The sequence below is a fragment of the Mastigoproctus giganteus genome, chromosome 6 (genome assembly GCF_048544385.1).
Source record: "Mastigoproctus giganteus isolate SK-2022 chromosome 6, ASM4854438v1, whole genome shotgun sequence".
NCBI classification, from domain to species: Eukaryota; Metazoa; Arthropoda; class Arachnida; order Uropygi; family Thelyphonidae; genus Mastigoproctus; species Mastigoproctus giganteus.
In genome coordinates this window covers 193,221,330-193,245,330 of record NC_143580.1, presented here as the reverse complement: position 1 = coordinate 193,245,330, position 24,001 = coordinate 193,221,330, and the positions used below count along the sequence as shown (strand labels likewise).

Genomic DNA, 24,001 nt, shown 5'->3' with positions numbered 1-24,001 from the left:
AGAATTTCGACCGAACCACGTGGTATCGTCGGAGACAATCATAGGATGCTGCGGTCTCCTGCCCCGATTAAACGGCATGCTGTCCCAATTAAGCGAAGTAAACTCTGGCTATATTCTCGATTGGTTTCTGTTTTTTAAGATTTGCCCCAAATAAATGGCTGCCCCGATTAACTGGTGGCCCAAATAATCGGAATCCACTGTATTTTCAAATTTATATACGTGTACGGTAAGCTACTCCATGCATAAAACACAATTTGGTCTTGCTTTTTCAACTCATCTATCACCATCCATTTGTGTAGAATTGCAAAGGCAACCATTTGTCTCTCCAAATCCCCAATTTCAGTTTTAAGGCATTTTAGTCTTGCACTCCACATATCCTTGATTTTTAAGTCGTTGCTGCATTTCAAATTATGCATGAAAAGAGCTGCAGTTACATGCTCAAAGAGCCTCATGCGACTCACGAGCTGCAGCTTGCTGACCCCTGCCATAGGCGGATTTAAGGTAGGGGCTCCGGGGTATGCGCCCCATTGTTTTTCAGAAAATATAAACCAATCATTTCAATTCCCTTTAACTATAAAAAAAAATTTTTTTTTTTTACATTGTTAATATAGGATTTTATCTATTTTTGGCTTGTGGCTACAGTTGGCAACACTGATGCTGATGTGATCACCATTCTAGTTCGAGGCATCACACAGTTTGGTTGTGCGTAATGTTTATTTCAAAGTAGTTCTGAGTTTAGCTGTGTGCCTGTATCCGCCAGTCGCAGTATGTTTGAGTGTCGTATTTGTTTTGTTCTGTGCATTATTTTGTGCCTTGTTTGTGCACAAATAAGGCACTGTCCCCCCTGTCACAAATGGTGCCACCCCGGTCATTTTTTTCTGGATCCGCCAGTGCATGTCCCTATACAACAGTTTGTTCCAGCAATTTTCAAGAATTCTAAGTTTAACCTGGATCCACAAATATTTAGTTATATATACTAGATTTGCAGTTTTTTATGCTTTGTAATGCTTTCTTCCTTTTTTGTATTTTCAATCCACCTTCACTTTCTATCAGCATGACCATACTTTATTTAAAAATGATCTCTTGTTGGCCATCATAGTATCTACTTCTCTAATCCATGAGTTAGATTAACTGAATACGTGCTATACACAGCATTTTAAATGTCGCCTAACACTGCCCTAATGAGATTGCAAATCATGATATGGAAAAAAAAAAAAAAAAAAAAAAAAACCCAAATGGAATGACAGTTAATCATATAAAAAACCAGCTAAGGTAAAGAAAGCCTGCATGAGAATGACAAGAAACATCAGCTAACTTATGCGGAAAATTAGTTTCCCAACACCGGACTCTAGCGCTGCTCGCTTGGTAAACAGACGGTAGGTGTTATCGGTCTGGAGCCGAAATCGAGGATATATTGATTGACAGGTAGGCGTGGCAAACAATGAAATGATTGGCGGTGGTGGGCGCGACAGACGACAAGCTACTGTGTAGTCATTGGTTGGCATTATGATGTGTATTTACCAGTAAAGAACTGGTGCATAATAGTTTTGTAATGAACGGTGAACAGGTAATAGTAGCGATGAATCTTTTAAGGTGCTGATTGACGTTATGATATGCGTGTATCTGCACGAGGGTCTTTAAAAATAAAAGTACAGTAATAAAAAATTAATATTTTGTTAATACACAATTTGTGTTAGCCCACCCATGATTCTAAAGAAAAAGGTTAGGTTACCCCCTCCATTTCCGGAGGGGTTCAATCTCCCATGGGATTCAAGTCGAGGTAACCTGACCTTTTTTTACCATTATGAAATACTGTAATGGTAAAAAAAAAAGGTTAGGGCATGTGCGATTAGGACAAGTTACCATTAGTGATACTAAAGTGATACTAAACCGATGTTATCGTGTGTTGTCTTTGCACACCAATCAGCACATCGTTTGCCACGCTTACCTGTCAATCAATATATCATTCTCGACTTTGCTCCAGATCGATAACACCTACCGTCTGTTTACCGAGTGAGCAGTGCTAGAGTGCCGTATCGGGAAACTAATTTTCCACGTAAGTTAACGTTTCTCGTCGTTCTTGTGCAGGCTTTCTTTACCTTCGCCAAAAAACCTATAAAAAAAACTATATATCAGAAACTGAAATCCATTAATTCTAAATAGTGTTTTGATTATGCAATCCCAATCTGAAAATGATTGAAATCTCATTCTTTTACAGATGCTAAATGGATGCTTCAATTCAAGTTTGCAGTAACTACTTCTTGTTTTGCCAGCATATAGCTACATTTAGACTCCCTGATTTGCAATACAAGATATCAGATTGCACAAAAACCAAAAAAAAAAAAAAAAAATAATAATAATAAATAAATAAAAATAAAATAAATAAAGTAATCTTTGTATCTAAATTCCATTCATAAATTATTTCAAGAAATTTTATACAAGTTGTTTGTTTGTTATTTGGTTTTTAGGAGCATTTAGCAACTAAGGCCATATTGCTCCGGGGATATGCGGTGGTCATTCCCTGACCTTTCCGCATCCTCCGTATTTGGTGGTCATGAGCTCAAACCCTGATCTAATCAAGAAGTGTGTGCTACGCACTGCTGCTCCTGCCCACCTGGCTACGGAGGTGCCATTTATACAAGTTGCTTCAGCTAAACAATGTTATAATGATAACAAAACTAATAACACTTTACCACGTGAAGTAATTAATTAGTTTATTGGAATGAGAGGACAATTATTACAATAGACCCAAACAGTCCCAATAACCAAATAAATTTGCTGCATTTCAGATTTATGGGTTGAAATCCATCTTCTGGCATGGTTTTTGGTTTAGGAAAAGTTTATAACTCTACCATGGAAGAACACAATGTACTCCAAGAGATACCAAGCTATACCACCAAGAAGACCCTGTTGTACCACATAAACACCACAATGTACCACACAAAGGTACTGGTACATTGGCATGGTGCAACAGGGTCTCTCTGGTGGTATAGCTTAATATCTAATGCAACACATTTTGGCCTTCCATGGTAGAGTTATAAACTTATCCTAAACCAAAAATTTAGACCCGAATTCAGATTTCAACACAGAAATCTGAAACGCAGCCAATTTATTTGGTTGTTGGGACTATTGTAATAATTAGCATTAGCATTAGTATTAGTAGAGGCATATGATGCAAGAAAGCAAGCTTATGCAGCATCAGCCAAAAAAAAAAAAAAAAAACCCACTTCACCCCTCCGTTCATTTGAAATACCTGTCCAACTGAGCCTTAAATTTATTTAGGCTATCAACTTCCACGACAAGGGATGGAAGTCTGTTCCAGCAACCAACTACCCGCTGGCTAAAGGCAAATTTCCGCACGTCTATCCTACATCTCTCTCCTCAATCTGAATTTATGCCCTCTCATGTGATTATTCTGAGAAAGAGTAAGAATCCCATCGGCATTGAGCATGCTCAAACCATTCACGGCTTTATACACCTCTATCAGATCACCTCGCTGGCGCCTAGTCTCTACACACTGTAATTGTCCTCTTGTTCCAATAAAATAATTAAGTACTTCATGTGGTAGTGTCTTTACTAAACCTACTTAGTAGTAATTCTAAATAATTTCCTTCTCGAGCATAATTAAAACTATTAACAGCCATATCATTTTTAAAACATCAAAATCCAAGTGATGTCTATAATTCCATACCCATAAATTTCATATTACTTTTAAAGAAACCCTTCATTTTGCATAAAATCTGTTTAGACTCAGAATAAAATATAAAATTATGGCACTAAACTAGGAAAAAAAAAAAAACTGCATAAAACTGCACCAACCTAAGCTTAATATTTGGAATTTAGAGGGTTACTTCAAAAATTTCGTTATATTTCACCACATAAACATACTTCATGGTACTTAAAAATGTAATCCTACCTTAAAAACTTCTGCAGTCTCAAAATTTCTCATCAACTCTGTTAATACTGACACTGTTCTGTAAAATAAAAATAGCTGCCTGTCACAAAGTGAAAAAATAATAATTAATAATAAAAGTAAAATAAAAATGCATTTACTATAACCATGCATTTATTTGAATATGTGTTTTTTCAACATATCAAATAAAGTTTTTACAGTATAATATTCCATTAAGAATATGTAAACTGTAATTAACATTACAGTTTACGTATTCCAAATGCAATAAAAATCGTGCTAAATCTGAGAATAAAATAGTGTGACATACTGGTGTTAACTGAAATGCTTAAACATTTCAAAGAGAACTTTTTACTCTTAAAAGTTCTCTGATCTTAGAGAATTACATAGTTCTGGAAGAGCTTCACTTAAAAATTAATAATTCTTAAGAATAATCTTTGGAGAATATTCTCAGAATTTCTACAGAACACTCTCATTCTCCAGAATATCTTCTATTCTGGAGTGATAAATCTTTATCCAGTTGTAAGCTGGATATAATGTTATATAATGCCAGTGCTGGTTAGTTACTGTATATATATATATATGTGTGTGTGTGTGTGTGTGTGTGTGTTTACAATTTTCATTTGTATATTCCTTTTAGAAGAATTTCTTAAATAATGGTGGTATTTACTAAAATGAATTATTAATAACAGTGGGATTTACTAAAATTAATTATTAGGAATATTAACAACTGAAACACACAGTTAACATAATTGGAACAGAAATATAACAAATCATGATATTAAATTATTACAAAACAATGCATTAATGCAATTATGAAGTTGCATTTTTTCACAACAGTGTTAATGTTTGGCAAAATGCTTGTAGCTATTCACAAGTTCTTCTGGAAATTGTTTGCTCACTTTTAGTTTCTTTTTTGATTTTATGTATTTCATTTTTGTAAACAGACACTTCCATTGTCCGTTACTACCACTTAGAGATATTTCTGAGATAGTAGACTGGATAGATTACATTGAAGGGTATAGTTCCATTCCAGATTTAGTAAAAAATCTGTCTAATATTCCTTTAATGCAAATTTATAGAATGTTATCATTTTATTATACAGCTCCAGCCCAGGTTCTACTGAATCAATTATGTCATCTTCAGAAGAGTGTGTGTGTGTGTGTGTGTGTGTGTGTGTGTGTGTGTGTGTGTGTGTGTGTGTGTGTGTTTGTTTTTTGGGGGAGGGGTTAAGCTGTCCCCTAGTCCAAACATGGCATCATGCACAGAGCACATGGACTACTTCCATAAATTATAAAAGGGATTAGAGGGGAAAGGTAAACCCAGTGAGGCTGTTTGTCCTGGAGAGCCTGTTCTGGCAGTTGACACCCTTGCATGTAAGCAGTTGATTTAGAACAGAATACATATACCATTTATTAAATAAAAACAACCTCAGATTAGTGAATTATTATTTGAAAATTTTTCCCTGAACTTCTTCTGTAGAGAACTACAAGGAGTGATCATTTAATTTGCAGATTGGTGCAAGATCTTATCTTAATTGTCATCATCTGAACCTTCTATGGATTTCTCCTTCTTGAAATATTCTCCCTTGAACTTTATATACACTTTCACCACAGTTGTACCCATACATTAAATGCTTCTTGCAAGACATTTTTTGAAAGACTGCAAAGTGCTTCCATTGTGGCTCTGCAAGCATCATTGTTGGATGTGAAATGTTTGCCTTTCAGAGCTTTCTTCAGACATGGAAACAGGAAAACAAAAACACACGGGACTGAGTCCAGTGAATGGATGGGGGGGGCAGTACCTCAGCATTTATGCACAATATTATTTTGCATAAGCACTGGCTACACATATTAGCCGTATGAGGCCTGGCATTGTCTTTATGGAGAAACCACTTTATACTGGAAAGTTCTTGACATTTTTGACGAATGGCACGGTGAAGTTTTATTCTGGGAACCTCAGAGTATGCTTCCTTATTTCACGAGGCACAAAACGTGTTACAAAAATGCCTTTAATGTCAAAAAATACAAGAACCATTTGTTTGTCAGCCGAATGAGAAGCTCGACATTTCTTAAGTCTTGGTAAATCAGAATGCTTCCACTCGCTTGACTGTTGTTTTGTCTCTGGATCATAATGAAAAATTCAAGTTTCATCACAAGTCACTATTTTATTTAAGAAGTTTTGACCTTGTGTTTCAAAACGATCAAGCATTTCTTTGCACAGGTCTACTCTCCTGTTTTTGTTCTGTAGTCAAATTGTGTGGAATCCAGGGGGCACATATTCATGAAATTTTCAGGTAATCTTTCACAATATTGTGAGCGCTACCATTTGAAATGGACATTCTAACAGCTAATTCATGAAATGTAATTTACCTGTCTTCGTCCAAGATTTTCTGGGCTTTTGCAATTTGCTTAGAAGTTGTTGAGGAGGAAGGCTGACCAAGTCTTGGGTCATCTGCAACAGACTCACGGCCTTCATCGAATCGCTTGTGCAATTTAAATATGGCCATCCTACCAAGACACTCACTACCATATGCTTCATTCATCTCTCTAATTGTTTCTGATGCATTTAAGCCCCAACTGACACAATAATGAACCACATATTGCTGTTCAAGTATCATGACAGACATACATATGTATGTCTGTCATGATACTTGCTTCAAAACGATTGTCAGTGACATGCAGCAAAAAAACTCTTCGTACAACACTAGCTTGACAACTACTGTCATGCGCACACAGTCTGCTCAGTAGTGATCAAGGAGAGCACCTCTAGCAGCAGTTATGGAAAGTTCGCATAGCAAACATAAAATCTTGCATCAGTCCGCAAATTAAAATGATCACCCCTTATATATAAGGATATATTATTTAGAACCTGTGTATGTTTATTTTGTCTAGGACCAGCAAATTTATAAATATGTTCTTGAGTTTGGATGCATACAGTAATATAACAAATAGCCAGCATTAATTATATGAACAATGGCATAGCGCAGAGATGGTTGATAATATTCCTTAAATTAATATTGCATTAATATGATTAAAATTAACATAGCTTTTACTATCATAACTTCTACATATTCTTCACAAAATCAAAATAACAACTTCAAAATGTAAAACCAACTGGTTATCCAAAATTAACTTACCTGGGATAATTAGTGCAATACTGGGTATAAATTGTAAAACCATTGCTATTTTTTACAAAACATTTTGCTACTGCAACAGGATCTAATCCACATTTTTCTAGCTCTTCTAGAAATAAACTGAAAAACAGAATATAATATTAAAAATAAAAAATTTTTCAATTTTATCAAATGGAATTACTATAAATTAAGTTAACTTTTTAAATTTATTAAGCTGAAGTAGAAAATGCAATTAAGAACTCTCCTGTCAAACTTTAGGAGCATGATGGTACATTTGAATTTCTCAAATTTGGCAACTCTGGGACCTGATCCTTGCTGGATCTTCGAATTTTCCTGACTCCAGGTGGTCATATTATTATCATAATTAAAAAAAAAAAAAAAAAAAAACACTGAAAAATATTGCATTTCTATACCTCAACTTATTGCATATAGTACTGTGCGAGTGTAGCCTTCCCCCCTCCCAGAAGAGAGGGAAGTAACAGGCAGTATACAGAGAAGGAAATATACAGTACAGTAAAAATAATATTATTTTCACACCATCTCTTCACTGAAGTCTCAGTTTTTCTAGCATCTCAAACAAACAATACAATTTTGTATTGTTCGAGTATGTGTTTTGAAAGGCCACACTTCTTTGGGCTACTTAGTTTTCTTTCAGGCTGCCTAGGGCAAATACATATAGATGAAATTTGTGTTGATATTGCTTGGAAAGACAATACAAGTTCTAAAACGTTCATTAAACAATAAATGCATTCAACAAATCTTAACCTCAGCCTGCTGTTTCACATATGAATCGTAAAACTCAAACTACATAATCCAAATGACCAAGCTGAGAACTAATTTGCTGGTTCTTGGGTAGTTTTCCAGATTCTCCCATTTTTGTAAATGTAGCCAGGAAATAGGGCTGAATAATGAATTATCAGATTTGGGAGGTTTGACTCTAAGTAAGATTCAGTGATTTGACATGAAATTTATAGTTTCCAATTTCTTTTAGAGAAATGAACTTCAGAAGCTTTTGCTCAAAAATGTAAAGATCATTTTTTATCTTGGGCATGAGAGTGTTAAAAACTAATTTTATAATTAATATGAAACTAAAGAGATGTTATTAAATAGTATCTCACCTGTTAAAGTTGTGAATATCTTCAATATTGCTGAACAGCTCTTCTAAATTTTGATAACTGACTTTGCTATACTCAGATCCAGATATATGGTTTTTATATCCCTTTGAAAAATACAAAATATTTAAATCAGTCATTTCTACAAAAAGTATTAATAATTCTTATATTTATTTGAAATGTTAACAGCTTTGACAATTAAATTAGATAAATTTTAAAAAAATATTTCAAATCATTTCAAATTTCAAATTCTTATTTTTAGTAAATAAGAAAGGAAATAATCTGGAGGGAAGGTTTTTTTTTTTTTTTTAAACCTCTTATTGACTGTAAATAAATAGTGTACTTTAAATATTTTGCAGCTTCCCTTCAATTATTCTTCTGCATTTCATTTTGGTCCATAAACACCTGATAATGGAGCAATACAACCTCAACTTTTCAAATGCTTCTGACATCTGTAACTTTTTTGAGAGAGGAGGAAGGTTGTTGAAGAATTAGATATGATAGAACTTTAAAATGCGATATCTCATTATTATTTTTTTTTTAAAGGAAATTCCCAATGCCAGTGTACAAAGTATCACACTTCTTAACAGATGCCGTGCTCATAATCACACTTCTTCACTGTGCAGTAACCTACCCAGAACAGGCATAGATTTTTTTTTTTTTTTTTTTTTTTTTTTTGGCCCCATTCAACAATCATAAGTCAGTTACTTCAAACTATGAGCAAAACTGAAAGCATGATGTCACCTATGTTTCAAAACAAATACTGTAGTTTCAAAACAACAAACAAAAAACATCCTTGTGTAATACCTTGAGCATTGAAACTTTTTGCTGCACACAATATATGCACATGCTGTATTTAACCCTTCAGTGACAATTAAATTACAAGGTAGCAAAAACTCCCTTTATTGTATGGATTGGGTATCTTAGCCGATATGAAAAAAAAAAAAAAAATGTATGGTAGAAATGAAATAAAAAATTATAAAAAATGAATTTCTATTAACGTGGTAGATGACTTTCATCAACCGGTGAAATACCACCACTTTGCTTATTGGAGGCTTGAAGTGGTGAAACCCATGTTTAGTCTCTAGAGCAAAGTTTCCGGCATCCCCCTCCCCCCCATACTTCTCCTTAAACCCATGCATGGTACTAAGTACTATAGGTTTTGATACCTTTCGTGTTTGGGGTTTTCATAAAAAAAAAAAAAAAAAGAACAGAGGGGTGAAGTGGAAGTGGTTATTTTGGAAAAATGCATGAATAAAAAAAATTAATGAAAAAATGAATAAAAAATGCATGAATGAAAGTTACAAGTTTTTTTGCAATATTATTCAAAAGCACTAAAGTATTTCAAACAAAACAGTACCCTTCAATTCGTGGTATTTATGTTCACTATCAACAAAGTTATTCCATGCAGTCTGCACAAATAATTCTAGCATTGGCCACATGGAGATTTTTTTGCATTTTTACTGCAAAATTACCAAGTAAGGACACATTGTTCAATGAACTGCATCATTTAAAATTGCACAAACAACTCTCACTTTTACAAGGTGTCACTATCTGGGTTAGGTCTCATGAACCACAACAACAAAGAAAAGTACTCGTGTATTCCCTAAGCCAAAGACCACTGAAAACTAATTTAAACAGCGAAAAGAAGGAGAAAGAGTAGGAAGATACTAGAATTACCAACAGAATCCTGTATAAAATGAGTAAACATAAATATACAAATGTATGGATCTGTCAGATCCAACCTACATCGCAGGGTTAAGATGATATGCTTAGGTACCACTCTGAATGTTCATCTCCCCAAAATGCAATAAATATTATGCATATAATTTTTTTTTCTTGCAATAAAGTAAACTTCTGAAAATCTCAGTGGTCTCTCATTAGATAGCACGTAGTCTCTACTGACAATGACAAATCATACTTATTTTGGACAGTTCACACAATCAACATGAAAAATGTGCGAATAGTAATGTAAATTGGTATTCTGAAGGTGAAAGAGGTTACTTTATATGCAAACTGGATGGTGAAAACTTTGAGAGCTTAAAGCTGGTGCAAGAGATGTGAAATGCAGTCTGTCCAACTATTCAAAGTGGGCTTTCAACTCAAGATGGACAACAATCCTTGGTTAAAAATTCCTCAATCATGGTGGCTTCTTCTTCATCCTCTCCAATGGCTGGTGAACAGGTTTCTGCAACAGTTGAGTCTCAAGATTCCATTAACTCACATTTAGAACATTCTAATGAGGTTCTTTCTGACTCTGTGAAGAGAATAATGAATCTAGTGCAGGAGCACAAGACAACTGTAGAGCCATCTGCTGATACAGATCAGGTGAGTACACTGTTAAAAGGATGTAAGCTCAGTAAACTAAGAAAACTGTTCAGTGAGGCTTTACATAGTCACAATAATGATTTTCAGAATGCAGTTACTTCCACAACAGTTGCAAAAGTTGAAAATACTGTGAAACCTATCTGTAGTGCTGAAATTAAGCATATTCAGTTGGAGGAATCTGGATCATCACTATGTACATTGAAAGTTAGGAAGATTAAGAAGTGTAGGGGCAGGTAATCATGGAGGATGGTACATAAGGATGTTCAGTTGCTTGAATCCAATGTATGTTTAAAAAAAATTAGGCCTCTCTGTAACTAAGACTTTGAGACCACCACCTCATATTATTTTTGATGTGAATCAAGATATTGAAGGGCACGAATTACTGAAAGAGTTATATGAGTGGAATTTACTTGAGTATGGCCTTGAAGGAGTTTTCTAAAGAATGCAGAGTTTGCTTCTCAAGAGTTAGTAGATATAATAATACTAAAAATAATAATAGATATTGACTGTTAGTTTTAGGATTAAAGATTTTCTAGAGCATTCTCAGCATATTTACTTGGGTTGTAAAAGTCACAAGTTCAAGAAGTATTATTTAACTACAATGCGCTATAGATTTCTTCACTACTGGACATATGGTGGGACGTTGTTATGTAAACAAAATAATTTGTTCTATTGTTCAAGGAGCAGACACTTATCAGGAATGTTCATATAAGAACATGAAACCCACTTGTGTGAATTGCTCAGCTATGAATCGTTCTTCGTCACATTCTGTTCAAAGCACTTTGTGTCCATTCTTGCAAGACATTTTTCCAGAACATGCTGCAGTTGGTCATGAGCAGGACAGAGACTTTTTAGTTTTTGCTTTGGGATACGTGGACTTACTAATTGCTGTTGCTCCAAACTATGTATTGAATTTGTTTTCCTCTCCTACTTCTTTCTTCTTGTACTTTCTTTTCTATTTCCTGTCTTGTTATTCTTTTCTTTATTTGTATTTATTGTATCAGTATGCAGATAGTGGATTCGTGGCTGTCTCCACGTGCCAGTGAGGATAGCAACCAGCTAGTGGCAGTGTATGTTTGATATCTGTACAGTATTGTAAATAGGTGAGCGGGATTTCCAGGAAAGCTGGCTGGGACCACCTAGTTTAATAATTAAAAAACAAAACAATGACAGAGGCAAAACAGTTGTGAAGTTGTTCAATGTGAGCTGCCATGCACACAAAATCAATTTTTAAAGTTGTAATAGTTATCTGCTGAAAGTATGCAATACCAGGGCAACTTGTTACAATGGCAAATTTGTTCTGCTGTTATAATTAAGATCATTGCATTATCTATACAGTTTAAGTCCTGTTGGCTGCAAAAACAATTAAATGACAAGACACTATAGTGTTCTTTAAAACCTGCTCAACTGATAGGTATACCTCTCTAAAATCCAGCACCTCTCAATCCCCAAAGGTGTGGGATTTTATAGAGTTTACTGCACTTGGGAATTTATCTTTGATTGTTGAAACTGTACTGTATTAAAGTCTCAATATAGTTCAATTTTTTTTTCAAAAATAAAAGCAAAACTATCTGTATGCAGGCAAAGAAAACATCTTATATTGTTAAAGCATAAAACTGGAATATTTTCTTACTTCTGAAGACAATTTTTTTGTTTAAGCATTTGTTTACAAAAAAAAATTCCTCTTTGTCTCACTCCCCCCTCCCCTCTCTCATGTAAAACAAGAGCTATTTTTACAACAGTTACTATGCAAATCAATTCTAGGAATTGCTACTAATTTCCACAGAAGGTATTTTTCTCTTCTTTTTATACAAACACCTATTCTGTTGCACAAACATCTAAATATTTCAAACATTTATTATGTGATGGCATCTTCAATCATTTTGCAATATTTCATTCCAATCTACAGTATATCTGAAAATGTGACAATGCAAATTAAACTTTATAAATGCTCCTTTAAGCCTTTTAATGAAAATTTTAAATGCTGTAGTCATAAAATTCCATTTCTCATCACACAGGATTTTCTCTATGTGTCTTATGTCATATTATTATTATTATTATTATTAGCCTTATGGTGCAAGGAAGAAAGCCTGAGGCTTATGCTGCACCACCCAAAAAAAATTTCTGAATTACCCTGAGAGAGAGAGAGAGAGAGAGAGAGAGAGAACAAGAATCAGAATTAGAAAGGAATCACCAAGAAAGAGAAGGATGATGATATCCAGCTAGGGACCATATATATACTAATGGAAAAATTAATATAACGATAATGTAAAGTGCCTATATATAACCTAAAATTTTAAATCTGATCTATGAATTTTATTAAAGGCCCCCAGTATGAAACTGAATAAAAATCTTTTCAGCCAGAATGTTGTTGTTATAAGCATATGGACAGGTATGGTAACAGTAACACACACCATGAGTGGCTGCAAATCCTGCCTAAAAAAGGAGAAAGCACACAAGAGTAAACAGAACATTAATATCATCCAAAAAACAATTTTTCTGTTTGCTCTCAGCAAAATGTTTTATTGGCATTACATGAACCTACCAAAATATTCCCTTCTTCAAATTTACACAAAAAGATATAATCATCTATAAGCATGTTCATAAAATATTACTATATGATATTTTTAAGTACAGTATATATCCTTCTCAAATACTGTAGCTTAACTATAAAATATTAGCAGGTTGGTAAAGCAATGTATAAACTACTGGTATTAGTAGTGGTAAATGATGCAAGAAAGCACATTGTTGCTGAAACTCATCAATCCAACTGAGTATGTTACCCTTCACAAAGTTTACCATGACCTATCTCCTGCACTTGAAATACTGGCTTAGTCTGCTCGTCTGCATAGATGCTACCTTTCCTTCTTTTCACCCCTTGGAACTTTTCCAATTGCAAGCCTCATTAAGCAGCTATGTTAAAGAACCGGCATCTTGTTTTTCACATTCCTTTAGGATTCGTGGGAAGATTTTATCTATTCCAAAACTTCACTGGGAAGCCTCAGATAGAATGCATAAATAGCTCATGAACTTCTAATTCATGATGATATAGTATATCATGCATTCTCCCATCAGCTTGAGGAACTGTAAATATCTTTATTAGTATGCAAAACATCCCCAAAATAAAAATTTAAATTGTTTCTTTTTCTCCTTTCATGCAACTACTTTCCTCCATCACCATTCTTCTGCAATATTTTTTTCCTTATTGTGGTTACTAAATTAAAGAATCTTCTGAGATTTTCTGCAACATTCAGTGCTAGTTGATCTGCCTGAGGCAGCTTATAACTCAATCACAATCACATCTGAAGGGGAACCATAGTCAAAAAAGGAACCCAAACCCATGAAAGATAATTTTCACTGGGCTCTGTCCCTATCTATACAGCAAATTGTAATATTACAATATTATTTTATTTTCTTTGTCCTGAATTTTATAGGCGCCTCCGTAGCCAGGTGGGAAGGAGCAGCAGTGCGTAGCATACGCTTCTTGATTAAACTGGGGTTCGAGCCCGTCACCACCAAATACGGAGAATGCGGAAAGGTCAGGGAATGACCACTGCATATCCCGGAGCAATATGGCCTTAGTTGCTAATGCTCCTAAAAAAAAAAAAAAACAGAAACCTGAATTTTATTCCTTTTTTTTTTTTGTATTCTCACGTCTAAATTAAAATGAATATTTATTACATAATTTTTCCTTTTTTTAAACGATTTTCAACTTTCAATTACTTCTTGGCCTTTGGAATGCTCCTTTCATCATGTTTTCAAAAGTCCCAAATACAATTCCTTAGAATTCAAGGTAGGTGATAATCAGTTATTTTATTTGGAACATTTGAAATATTTAATGTTTTCAGTTTAATATGGTTGAACAATATATACCACTTTTCATTTAGGACACTTTTTAGTTCTTGTTTTAACATGGTTTGCAGAAAAGTACACAAATAAAAGCAATATAATTTTTTTATTTGATTTTAATAAATTATTTTTCTGAATTTATTCTTTTACTGATTTTGATAAACTTAGACAAAAATCATACAGCTGGTCAAAACATTATTATGTCTGCAATCTTATCATGATACATGCTATAGGAGATCACATGATGAGAGCTTTGTCAATTAAATCTGTGAGAGGTTCTAGATGACTGGAAATATGCAAATATCTCTCCTATACACAAAGGAGGTTCTAAGAGTAATCTGGTCAGACAAAGGAAATGGATACCGAGAATGGTTTAATTCATTTACAAAATTTTAAAAAGGCTTCTGACACGGTTCCACATGAACATCTTGTGCATTAAGTTGCAGAAATGTGGCATTGGGGGTAGGGTGTTGCAGTTTATAAAGGCATGATTAACTAGCAGAAAGCAAAGAATAGTAATAAATGGACAGTACTCTGAATGCACAAGTGTTATGAATGGAATTCCTGGGTTCCATGCTAGGGTCCTTATTTTTAACTTTCATTAATGATACTGATGACAGTAACAAATGTTTCACATCAAAATTCATAGATGATATTAAGTCAGACAGGATTGTTAACAACAAGAATGTGGGAATGTTGCTGAAACAAGATACAAATTATAGCTGGTCTGAAAAATAGAAATTAAGCATTTATGATAAATGAAAGGTTTTACATCTGGGACATGATAATCCCAAGTTAAATTACCAACTGAGGGAGTAGTAAACAACACTTCTCAAGATGAAAAGGACCTTGGGATTGTAATCCAGCTGTAAAAATCAGCAGTAAAATCACATCTCAAACACCATATCTGGGGATGGAGGCCCTAATTTCAGTAAAGATATTAGCTTCTTTGAAAGAATACAAAGGAGGGCAACAAGAAGATGACCGTAGTGCTATGTAAGAAAATTTGCCTTCAGTCAAAGGGTAATCAATTATTGGAACACATTACAACCAAGCCTTGCTGAAGCAGAGTACTTATGTGGATTTAAAAGTGGAATTAGATAAATATCTGGAAGAAGTAAATAACCCTATACTAAGTATAAACTACTCTATAATCAAGTTAAGAAGCAGGTTAGGCAAGCTAAGGCACATTGTGAGAAGTTCCTGGAAAAGAATGCAAAGAAAAGTAACAAAGACTTCTTTAATTATGGTAATACTAGAAGGAGAGGGATGAATCATATTGCTCAACTAAATACAAAATGGTATAACTGTTTATTTTATTTATTTATTTCGGATGATGTGATCAATACATGAAGGAACCAGTTTTTTTCTTGCTTCCTTCGTGTATCGTGGCTGGGATATCCAACCAACCGGTTGGTTTGGCACCATCGTGATATCCAGCCCGAGGCGGGAATCGAACCCGCGACTTTTGGGTTGCCAGGCAGGCACTTTACCTACCCGGCTAGCCCGGTCGGCAAAACTGTTGATGATTCAGTTCCTTTTGCTCAACAGGATCACCATTCACATGTGAGCAAGTTTTTAGGGAAGGATATGCCAAAAGAAATCAAATTCTAACAGTGATTTTGTGATAACCAAGAGGAAATTGGAAGAGAAATTGAAGCTAAGAATAAATAATACACTTGGGGGCAGATGAGGTCTATCCAATTACATTGAGGCAGCAAAAGAGGTAAACAAATCTTTAGTCATAATTATGACTGGTTAAATTTTTGAGTCTTATTCTTTTTAAAATACTTTAATCAAACACATACCATTTCCTTGCTATGTTTGACACTCAAGAGTTTTTCTTATAGTCTATTTTGTTTTCCCTCTTAAGAAACCAGCAGTAAGCTCCCATCATGGTAGTATCCTAGCAACCTTGTTACCATTCTTCCATCATGGATATGTCCTGATAAAAGCATTTCACTTTCATCCCCAAAACTTTGAGGGAAAAAACAGATAGGAATGAAGGTTCAAAGACATCTGGCAGCCAATTACAGTAAAGATGACACCAGAGGTTAATAACTATCTTTCTTCCTTCTTCCAAGAAATCCAAGTGCAAAGCTTGTTTGAAGCAGTTCTTAAACTGCTTTAAACAAACTGCTAGTTCAATATCCTGTAGATTTGTTTCAAATACGTCATCTTTGAGAAGTTTCTTTATTTGAGGCCCAATGAAAATTATTTCATTCAGTTTTGCATCTTAAATTGGGAAACACTTCTCTTAGGTAGTAGAATCCACTTCCTTCTTTATCCAGAGCTTTCTTTATTAATCCAAGTTTTATGTGCAAAGGTAGAAGAAAAACCTTTTTTGGTTCAATGAGTGGAACATTTTATATTACCTCTCCCTGATAAATATTTCTCCATCTATTCCCACTACTACACAAATATGTTTTTCTGTTCCATTACTCTCTCACAAACATAGAAAATAATAGTATTTTGTGAAATTTCTTAAGATACCTGTAGACATTCCAAGCAAAGTCACAGTATTTTATTACATTCAGGATCTTGGACATTCTTCTATATGTTTCTTTAAAGCCAACATCATGAAATTCAGGAACTGATGAGAACGCATTTCCATTTTGCAGAAAAACTACTTTTAAACTTAATTTTGAGGTATCAATAAATATAAGCCATTCATTAGGATTGTGTTTGTTCAGAGATCACTAATAACTTTGCAGAAGTGCATACTGTCTTCCATAATGAAATATTCTGAAAATACTTCTTTACTTTTTCAATAGGCTGCAATTTTAGTTACTGCTTCAAGTAATTTCCACCGTTGCAACCTAGAACCAAGGAGTTCTGCTTGAAAAGATTAAATCACAGACCAAGTCAATCAGATCTTCTTGCTTAATTAAGTGTGGCACATTAAGTTTTTTTTGTTTGGTAGTCCAAATCCATCAAAGTGGACAGTCCAGCAACACAAGAATCCTCACTATATTCATCATTGCTTCCTTTATCCCATGATTTTGGAGGATCTTCATTATGTGGGCTCCTCAGGAGGATCTTCATGTCGGCAGATCTTCATTATGTGGAACAGGCTTTACTGCAGATGATATATGTTAGGGTATTTGATGCTGTGATTGCTTTTTTGATATCCCTGATATTTTTGTCATGCAGAAATAGGAATTGTTACCAGTGGTTGTGCAGGAACAGCATAAGGCATACTTCTAAATTTTCCAAGTTAGCAACGTCCTGAGATTTGCAGCAGAGGTAATACCACACACATGTGGAGCTCAAGTTTTGTCCTGATCACCAGTGTTGCAACCAAGTACAAAGAATATGCATGGTTAGTAACAGCATAGATTTTTTTTTCATCTGAGTTTTTGATGTAAATTGTCCACACATCTAACAGAAACTGTCAAGAAGGTTCAAACACTTCCTTTGTTTCTGATTTAACATTTTAACAATACAATACTAAGCAAAACACAAAAGAAACAAATAATAATAAAATAATGCAGATAAACTGTACATGGAATCACACTACACATGTCCTTCCATTACTGAAAGAGAGAGAGGTGGGAGACATTCTTCCATATGTTGACAAGGGTTAACTTGTTCAACAAGGTTAAACAAGTTAACCCTTGCCAACATTACTGCCATCTATGAGCACATGTAAATATTATTTGCAGGTAATACAACAGATCAGTGTCATATCTACTTACTCGATTTAAGGAAGTTATACAGACAGGGTGATCCAAAAGTCAGTAAACAATCAAAGAATCAGCATTTCAATGAATTTTTGACGTATGGTAACAAGATTAGCACAGAAATGCATAGAATTAGTTGGGGTTTTTTTCCCGAAAGAATGTCAAAATTATTTCCAAATACGTCCACCAGGTGGCACTTGATCTGTAACACCACAAAGCACCTCATTATAGTAAATGTTCAATGTGGCGGCCTTCGTCGTCCAGCACTGCCTGAATTCGAGTAACGACATTATGGACAGCATGAAACCAGCATTTCTGGAGGTATCATTGATACCTGCCGTCGTATAGAATCTTTTAGCATTGCCAATGACATTGGGTGAGCTCTGTAAACCTGTGACTTCAGTTAGCCCCATAACCAAAAATTGCAGGGCGTCAGGTCTAGAGACCTTGGTGGCCATTCATGCTGAAAGTGACAGCTTATCACTCGATTCTCTCCAAATGCTGAGATGAACAGTTGTTTCACAGGAGAATCAATATGGGGTGGTGCACCATCCTGCATGAACGTCACAACATTCAAAGCTTGCTTTTCCCCCAGGCTAGGGATAATGCAGTTTTATAACAGGTCAGCATAATGCTGACCTGTGGCAGTGACACTTTCAAAACCAGAGCCACTGATTTCCTGAAAGAAAAATGGCCCAATAACAAAAGAAGAGGTGAATCCACAACACACCGTTACTTTTGACTGATGCAATGGAGTTTCCGTGTAAGATTGAGGGTTTTCTGTCGCCCAAATTCTGCAATTGTGTGTTTACAGTGCCATTGAGAGTGAAATGGGCTTCATCCATCCATCCACAAAACATTTGACAGCCAGTTGTCACATTCTTCAATTCGCTGAAAGAACCATAACGCAAATGCTTCCTGCTTTGCAAAATCGGGATGCCTAAGTTCTTGAAGGTGTTGAATTTTGTACGGATATCTACGGAGGACTATTCTTAGTGCTTTCCACACACTCCCATATGGGACGCCAGTTCGATGTGAAACTTCACGAAAGCTTGCTTCTCCATGCGATGATGATGCCATTAGAGTATCCATGTTGATGGCATTAGAGTATCCACAACTGCAGCTGCAGTTGTAGCACATGTTGATGGTCTTCCACTTCGTGAACAATCTTGTAATGAACCAGTTGTCTCACATTTCTTAATCATCATCTTTAGGTCCTGCAACAGTCATTGCTCCTTTACCACATCGCATACCCTTCATGACATTTCACCAACAGTGCTTTATTTGGTAATGATAACATGACCACTTAGCTTCTTTTCTTTTTCTTTCCCACATGTTCACTAAACTGCTTAGCTGTTGTTCTTGCAGTGCCTTTATAGCAGACACTTGTGTGATGTCATTCATGGTACAGTGGCATCTGGCGGACATATTTGGAACTAATTTTGGCATTTGGGGGGGGGGGGAATGTAATTCTATGCATTTCTGCACTAATCTCGTTACCATACATCAAAAATTCACTAAAATACCGATTCTTTAATTGTTTACTGACTTTTGGATCACCCTGTATTATGGGTAAATACAAAAATTTATAATGTATATGCAGAAATTGTGATGATGTCAAATTTTAAGAATTACTTTTGAAATTTACACATAAAAATTGACTGCAAACAGCTGATATATTAGTGGAGGTAAAAACAATGATGGCCAGTTTTATTAGAGGGGATGAATAGATTGTGCAGTGGGAAAGTTTTTTTGTTTTTTTTTTGCTGAAGAGCTAAAAATAAAAAATAAATAAATAAAAATAAAAAAATGGAGAATGTTATTATTTTATCTCATTTTTATTTTATTATAATAATAATTTGTTTCCATGCAGTGTTCTGCTCAGTGGCGGATTTCTGTACAGGCACACGAGGCGCGCGCGCCTCGTGTGCTCCCTGTACAGAAATCCATCACTAGGGCCTCTTAAATCGAGGGGGGCCTCAAATCTCGGGTCTCAAAAAAATAAAATTGTTTCATTTTAAATTTTTACACTCATCTTTATTACCGTTACTGAATAAAACTATAACTTAATATGAGAAGTTAGTAAACTCTTATGCAAATATCCCTACATATTATATGAAATATCTATGCGAACCAAGTGAATCTGAAGTAGAATACATATTATCATTAATGCTTAAATTAAACACTTTCAGTTTTTTCCTAGTCGAGGTAATTCCATGAGTGAAGAACCCTGTGACGATATTTCTCAAGAAATGATATTAAATTTGTTCGCAGAGGCAGTTAAAAACTATTTACAACTAATTGGGAACCAACAAGCAAGCGCAGTAGTCTTTTTAAGCCTCTGAAATCACTACTGCGCTGGCTCACATGTAACAGAGCATCGCCTTTTTTAATAGCTTTCGGAACTAACATTTCACTCACGAATCTGTTACAAATTACTAGAGTTTGGTGTGGTTGGTGTTTTAGTGTAGGAGTATTTTTGTTTTGTTATCAAGTAAGTATCTGTAATATCTTATGTATTGTTGTATTTATCAAAACTGAATTGTTTGACGAGGCGTGACGTTTATAGCAAGTGATAATCGGGAATTAATTTTTTAATTCCCAATTAATAAAATATGTATGAAAGAATTGCGCAACCAAAATGATTAAAACCGCAACACCAAATCTAGAGTGCGTGCTATAGTAAAAATGTGCATGTAGAATGCACACTGTAGCGGTACCGAAAATATTTAGAGTGGGGCCTCAAAATTGAATTGCACCTGGGGCCTCTTAAGTGCTAAATCCGCCACTGGTTCTGCTATTTTAATACTAATAAGGAGGCAATTATCCCATTGTATAAGGCAATGGTTAGGCACATCTTGAATGTATACAGGTCTGGAAGCCTTATGTTAGGAAGGATGTGGATTTGTTGGAATGGGTGCAAAGAAAGGCAATGAGATTAGTCAGGGGTAACAAAGGGTACTCTTATCAAGAAAGGCTTCTGTTCTGCAAATTGCAATGTCTAAAAACTAGGAATCTGCAAGGAAATCTAATTGAGGCATTTAAGACTTTGAACGAAACTGAGTAAGCTAAATGCTAATGGCATCCTTCGTCTTACTCAGACAATGCACACATTAGGGAACATAAATTCAAATTAAGGAAGGATGGTTGTAGGACAGATGTGCAGTAATTTTCCTTCGGCCAGTGGGTAGTTGATTGTAGGAAGAAGCTTACATGTGCTGCTGTGGAAGTGGATAGTTTAAATAAATTTAAGGAAGAACTAGACAAATTATTAGAGAAGTTAGACAGGTGATATGAAAAGTGTTTTTTGGGGGGAGGTGATGCTGTATAATCCTGCTTTCCTGCATCATTTGCCACTACTAATACTAATATCTATAAAAATTGGGTAGGTCAGTGAGCCATATAGCAGACCATGAGACTGCACCTAAAAAAGGACATATCCAGACCTGATACAATATTCCAAACCATTGCCTTGTAAAGAAGGTTAATAAATAACAAATTTCCTATTTATATTACAGGATGACCACACAGTCAGAGGAGTTCACAAGATAGAGAGAATACAAGAAACAGCAAGGTATACAATGGTATCCTCCCTGACAGAAAAGGATTTATTAGTTATAGGCAGAACACCATGTGCCTTCCCAACTGCCTGTTCACATTGCATGGAAAATTTCATGTTGGATTGAATCATAATTTGACATACACAGTACGGCAAGAGAGTTCCCAGACTGGTGCAATATAAAGAAAACAAAGTGAAGGAGCTCAAAAATAGTTATATTTTTACTCAAAGTAATCACCACCTGATTAAACACTTACTACACTGTTCTAAAAGTTTCTGAAAAGAATCCGCAAAGGTGGCATAGAGAGATGATGTTCAGTTTGGCAGTCACATTTTTCTTTATGCCCTCAACATCCTGCAATCTCTTTCCTTTGAAGGCAGGGCAGTTTTCACCTTAAGAGGAAGACATCCGCTGGTGCTAGCTCTGTTTATAGAAAAACATGATTGGCATTGTCTTGACCCTGGACTTCTGTAAATAAAAAACTTTTTGGGCCTTGGTGATGATTTTGAATTCCAATGCATGCTCTGACACTTGTCTCTGGGTCAACCAAAACAAGCAACACCCATCGCCAGTGACAATATAACCCCAGGGGCTTACATCTGGTGAGTATGGGCTTGGCACACCCTGGGACCTGAGCTGGATATCATCATTCTTCTCTTTCTTGGCGATTCCCTTCTACTTTTTTCTCTCTCTGTCTCTCTCTCTCTCTCTCTCTCTCTCTCTCTCAGGGTAACTCGGGATTTTTTTTTTTTTTTTTTGGCTGGTGTAGCATAAGCCTCAAGATTTCTTGTACCACGTAGCTAATAATAATAATAATAATAATAATAATATAGATGAGGAAATTAGGATTGTCTTGAAAAGTCTGGATAAAGTCTTCGCATAATGACACTCTTCACTGTTTTTGGTTATCCATGAGGCTGTGCAGCACAAATTTTGCACAGACATTCCCTTTCTCTAAATCTTCATGCAGAATTTGACGAATCATCTCTTTATTCATATCTATCTCTTTATTCATATCCAACATCAACATCAGATTCTGAGGTCAAATGACAGTCTCTTGCCACAATTTCCAAAATTTTTGCAACTCTGTCCTCATTTTGAGAGGTTGATGGGCAGCCACTTCATGGGTCATTGTGAATGTTCTCACGTCCATCTTTGAACTACTTATACCATTCAAACACACTAGTACAACATAACGTTTCATCACCATAAACATTTTTAACATTTCATAAGTTGCAGATTTTCCCAGTTTAAAGCAAAATGTGATAGTCATTCATTGCTCCCTTGAAAAATTGTGACACAGAATGTTAATACTACTAACAAAAAAAATTGTTACTTGCAACTCAGCCTACTGGACAATCTCTATACAACAATCTGTTTTGGTGGAAGTTTGAACAACATACTACTTTCACTTATTTTCAAGCTCATCATACATAACTGCAACAGCACCATGTCTGGGAACTTGCCATGCATCATATATATTCAACACTTAGTTATTTCGGTTTTCAACTTTACTTCAAAATATATTTCAAACTTGGTGCACATCCGAGTGTGCAAATCTTCAGAGAGTAGAGAGTTTCCTGTTCTTGTCTTTACTGTGTGAAAACAATAATAAATCTTACAAAAACAACAAGAGTAAGACTGTGGATGTTTACTGAATTAGTGGGATTGGAAAAACAAGTAAGTGAAACTATAAACAAACACAGCATCAGTGCTTGTCCAGTAGAATGGCACTCTTCTAGCAAAAAAGCTTGGCACACCCAGGGTCCTGAGCTGGATATTATCATTCTTCTCTTTCTTGGTGATTCCCTTCTACTACTTCTTTCTCTCTCTCTCTCTCTCTCTCTCTCTCTCAAGACAACTAGGGTGTTTTTTTTTTTGGCTGGTGCAGCATAAGTCTCAGGCTGTCTTGCACCATATAGCTAATAATAATAATAAAATAATAATGATAATAATAAGTGCCAAACAGTTGCAAAGGCAGTGGTGGAGCACGTGACAGGTTCTCACATGCAATTTCTGTTTAAAAACCACAACAAAATCACTAATAAAAAGTGACTATATTTAGGATGGTAGAAACAATTTAACATTTTTAATGATCGATTAACAGTTAACACTGGAACGTTATTTTCAAGAGGCACCTGCTGGGTGACTGCTGGAATACTTTAAGGCCTTTTTACCACTGCTGGAATACTTTAAGGCCTTCAATGATCTGAATTTCTCAAAATAAATGTAGTTGCGAAATTACTATAATGCTAGGCCAGTAACCGCAGGTGGGAGGATGGAAGAGTCGGGGAGACCTAATGGCTCACTTGGTATCGTTGAAAAATATCACATGGGAGAAGTTCGGTTAGGAGGAGGGGGCCCAGAACTTTGTTTTGCAACTGCATAAATGGCTGTAAAAAAATAAAAACAAAGTCAGCGTC

At 35.3% G+C, this 24,001-nt stretch overlaps 1 protein-coding gene across 1 annotated transcript in view; it reads right to left on the bottom strand.

Annotated features, from left to right (window-relative positions):
* The window catches only part of LOC150084840 (uncharacterized), a 165,780-nt gene that overhangs the window by 44,408 nt on the left and 97,371 nt on the right, over positions 1–24,001 (bottom strand). The window contains exons 3-5 of the mRNA XM_090376367.1: positions 8,165–8,265; positions 7,050–7,166; positions 3,917–3,974 (exon numbers count right to left, since the gene is read on the bottom strand). Of these exons, the coding sequence (XP_090232493.1) occupies positions 3,917–3,974; positions 7,050–7,166; positions 8,165–8,265 (276 nt within the window). The remainder of the gene's footprint in view (positions 1–3,916; positions 3,975–7,049; positions 7,167–8,164; positions 8,266–24,001) is intronic.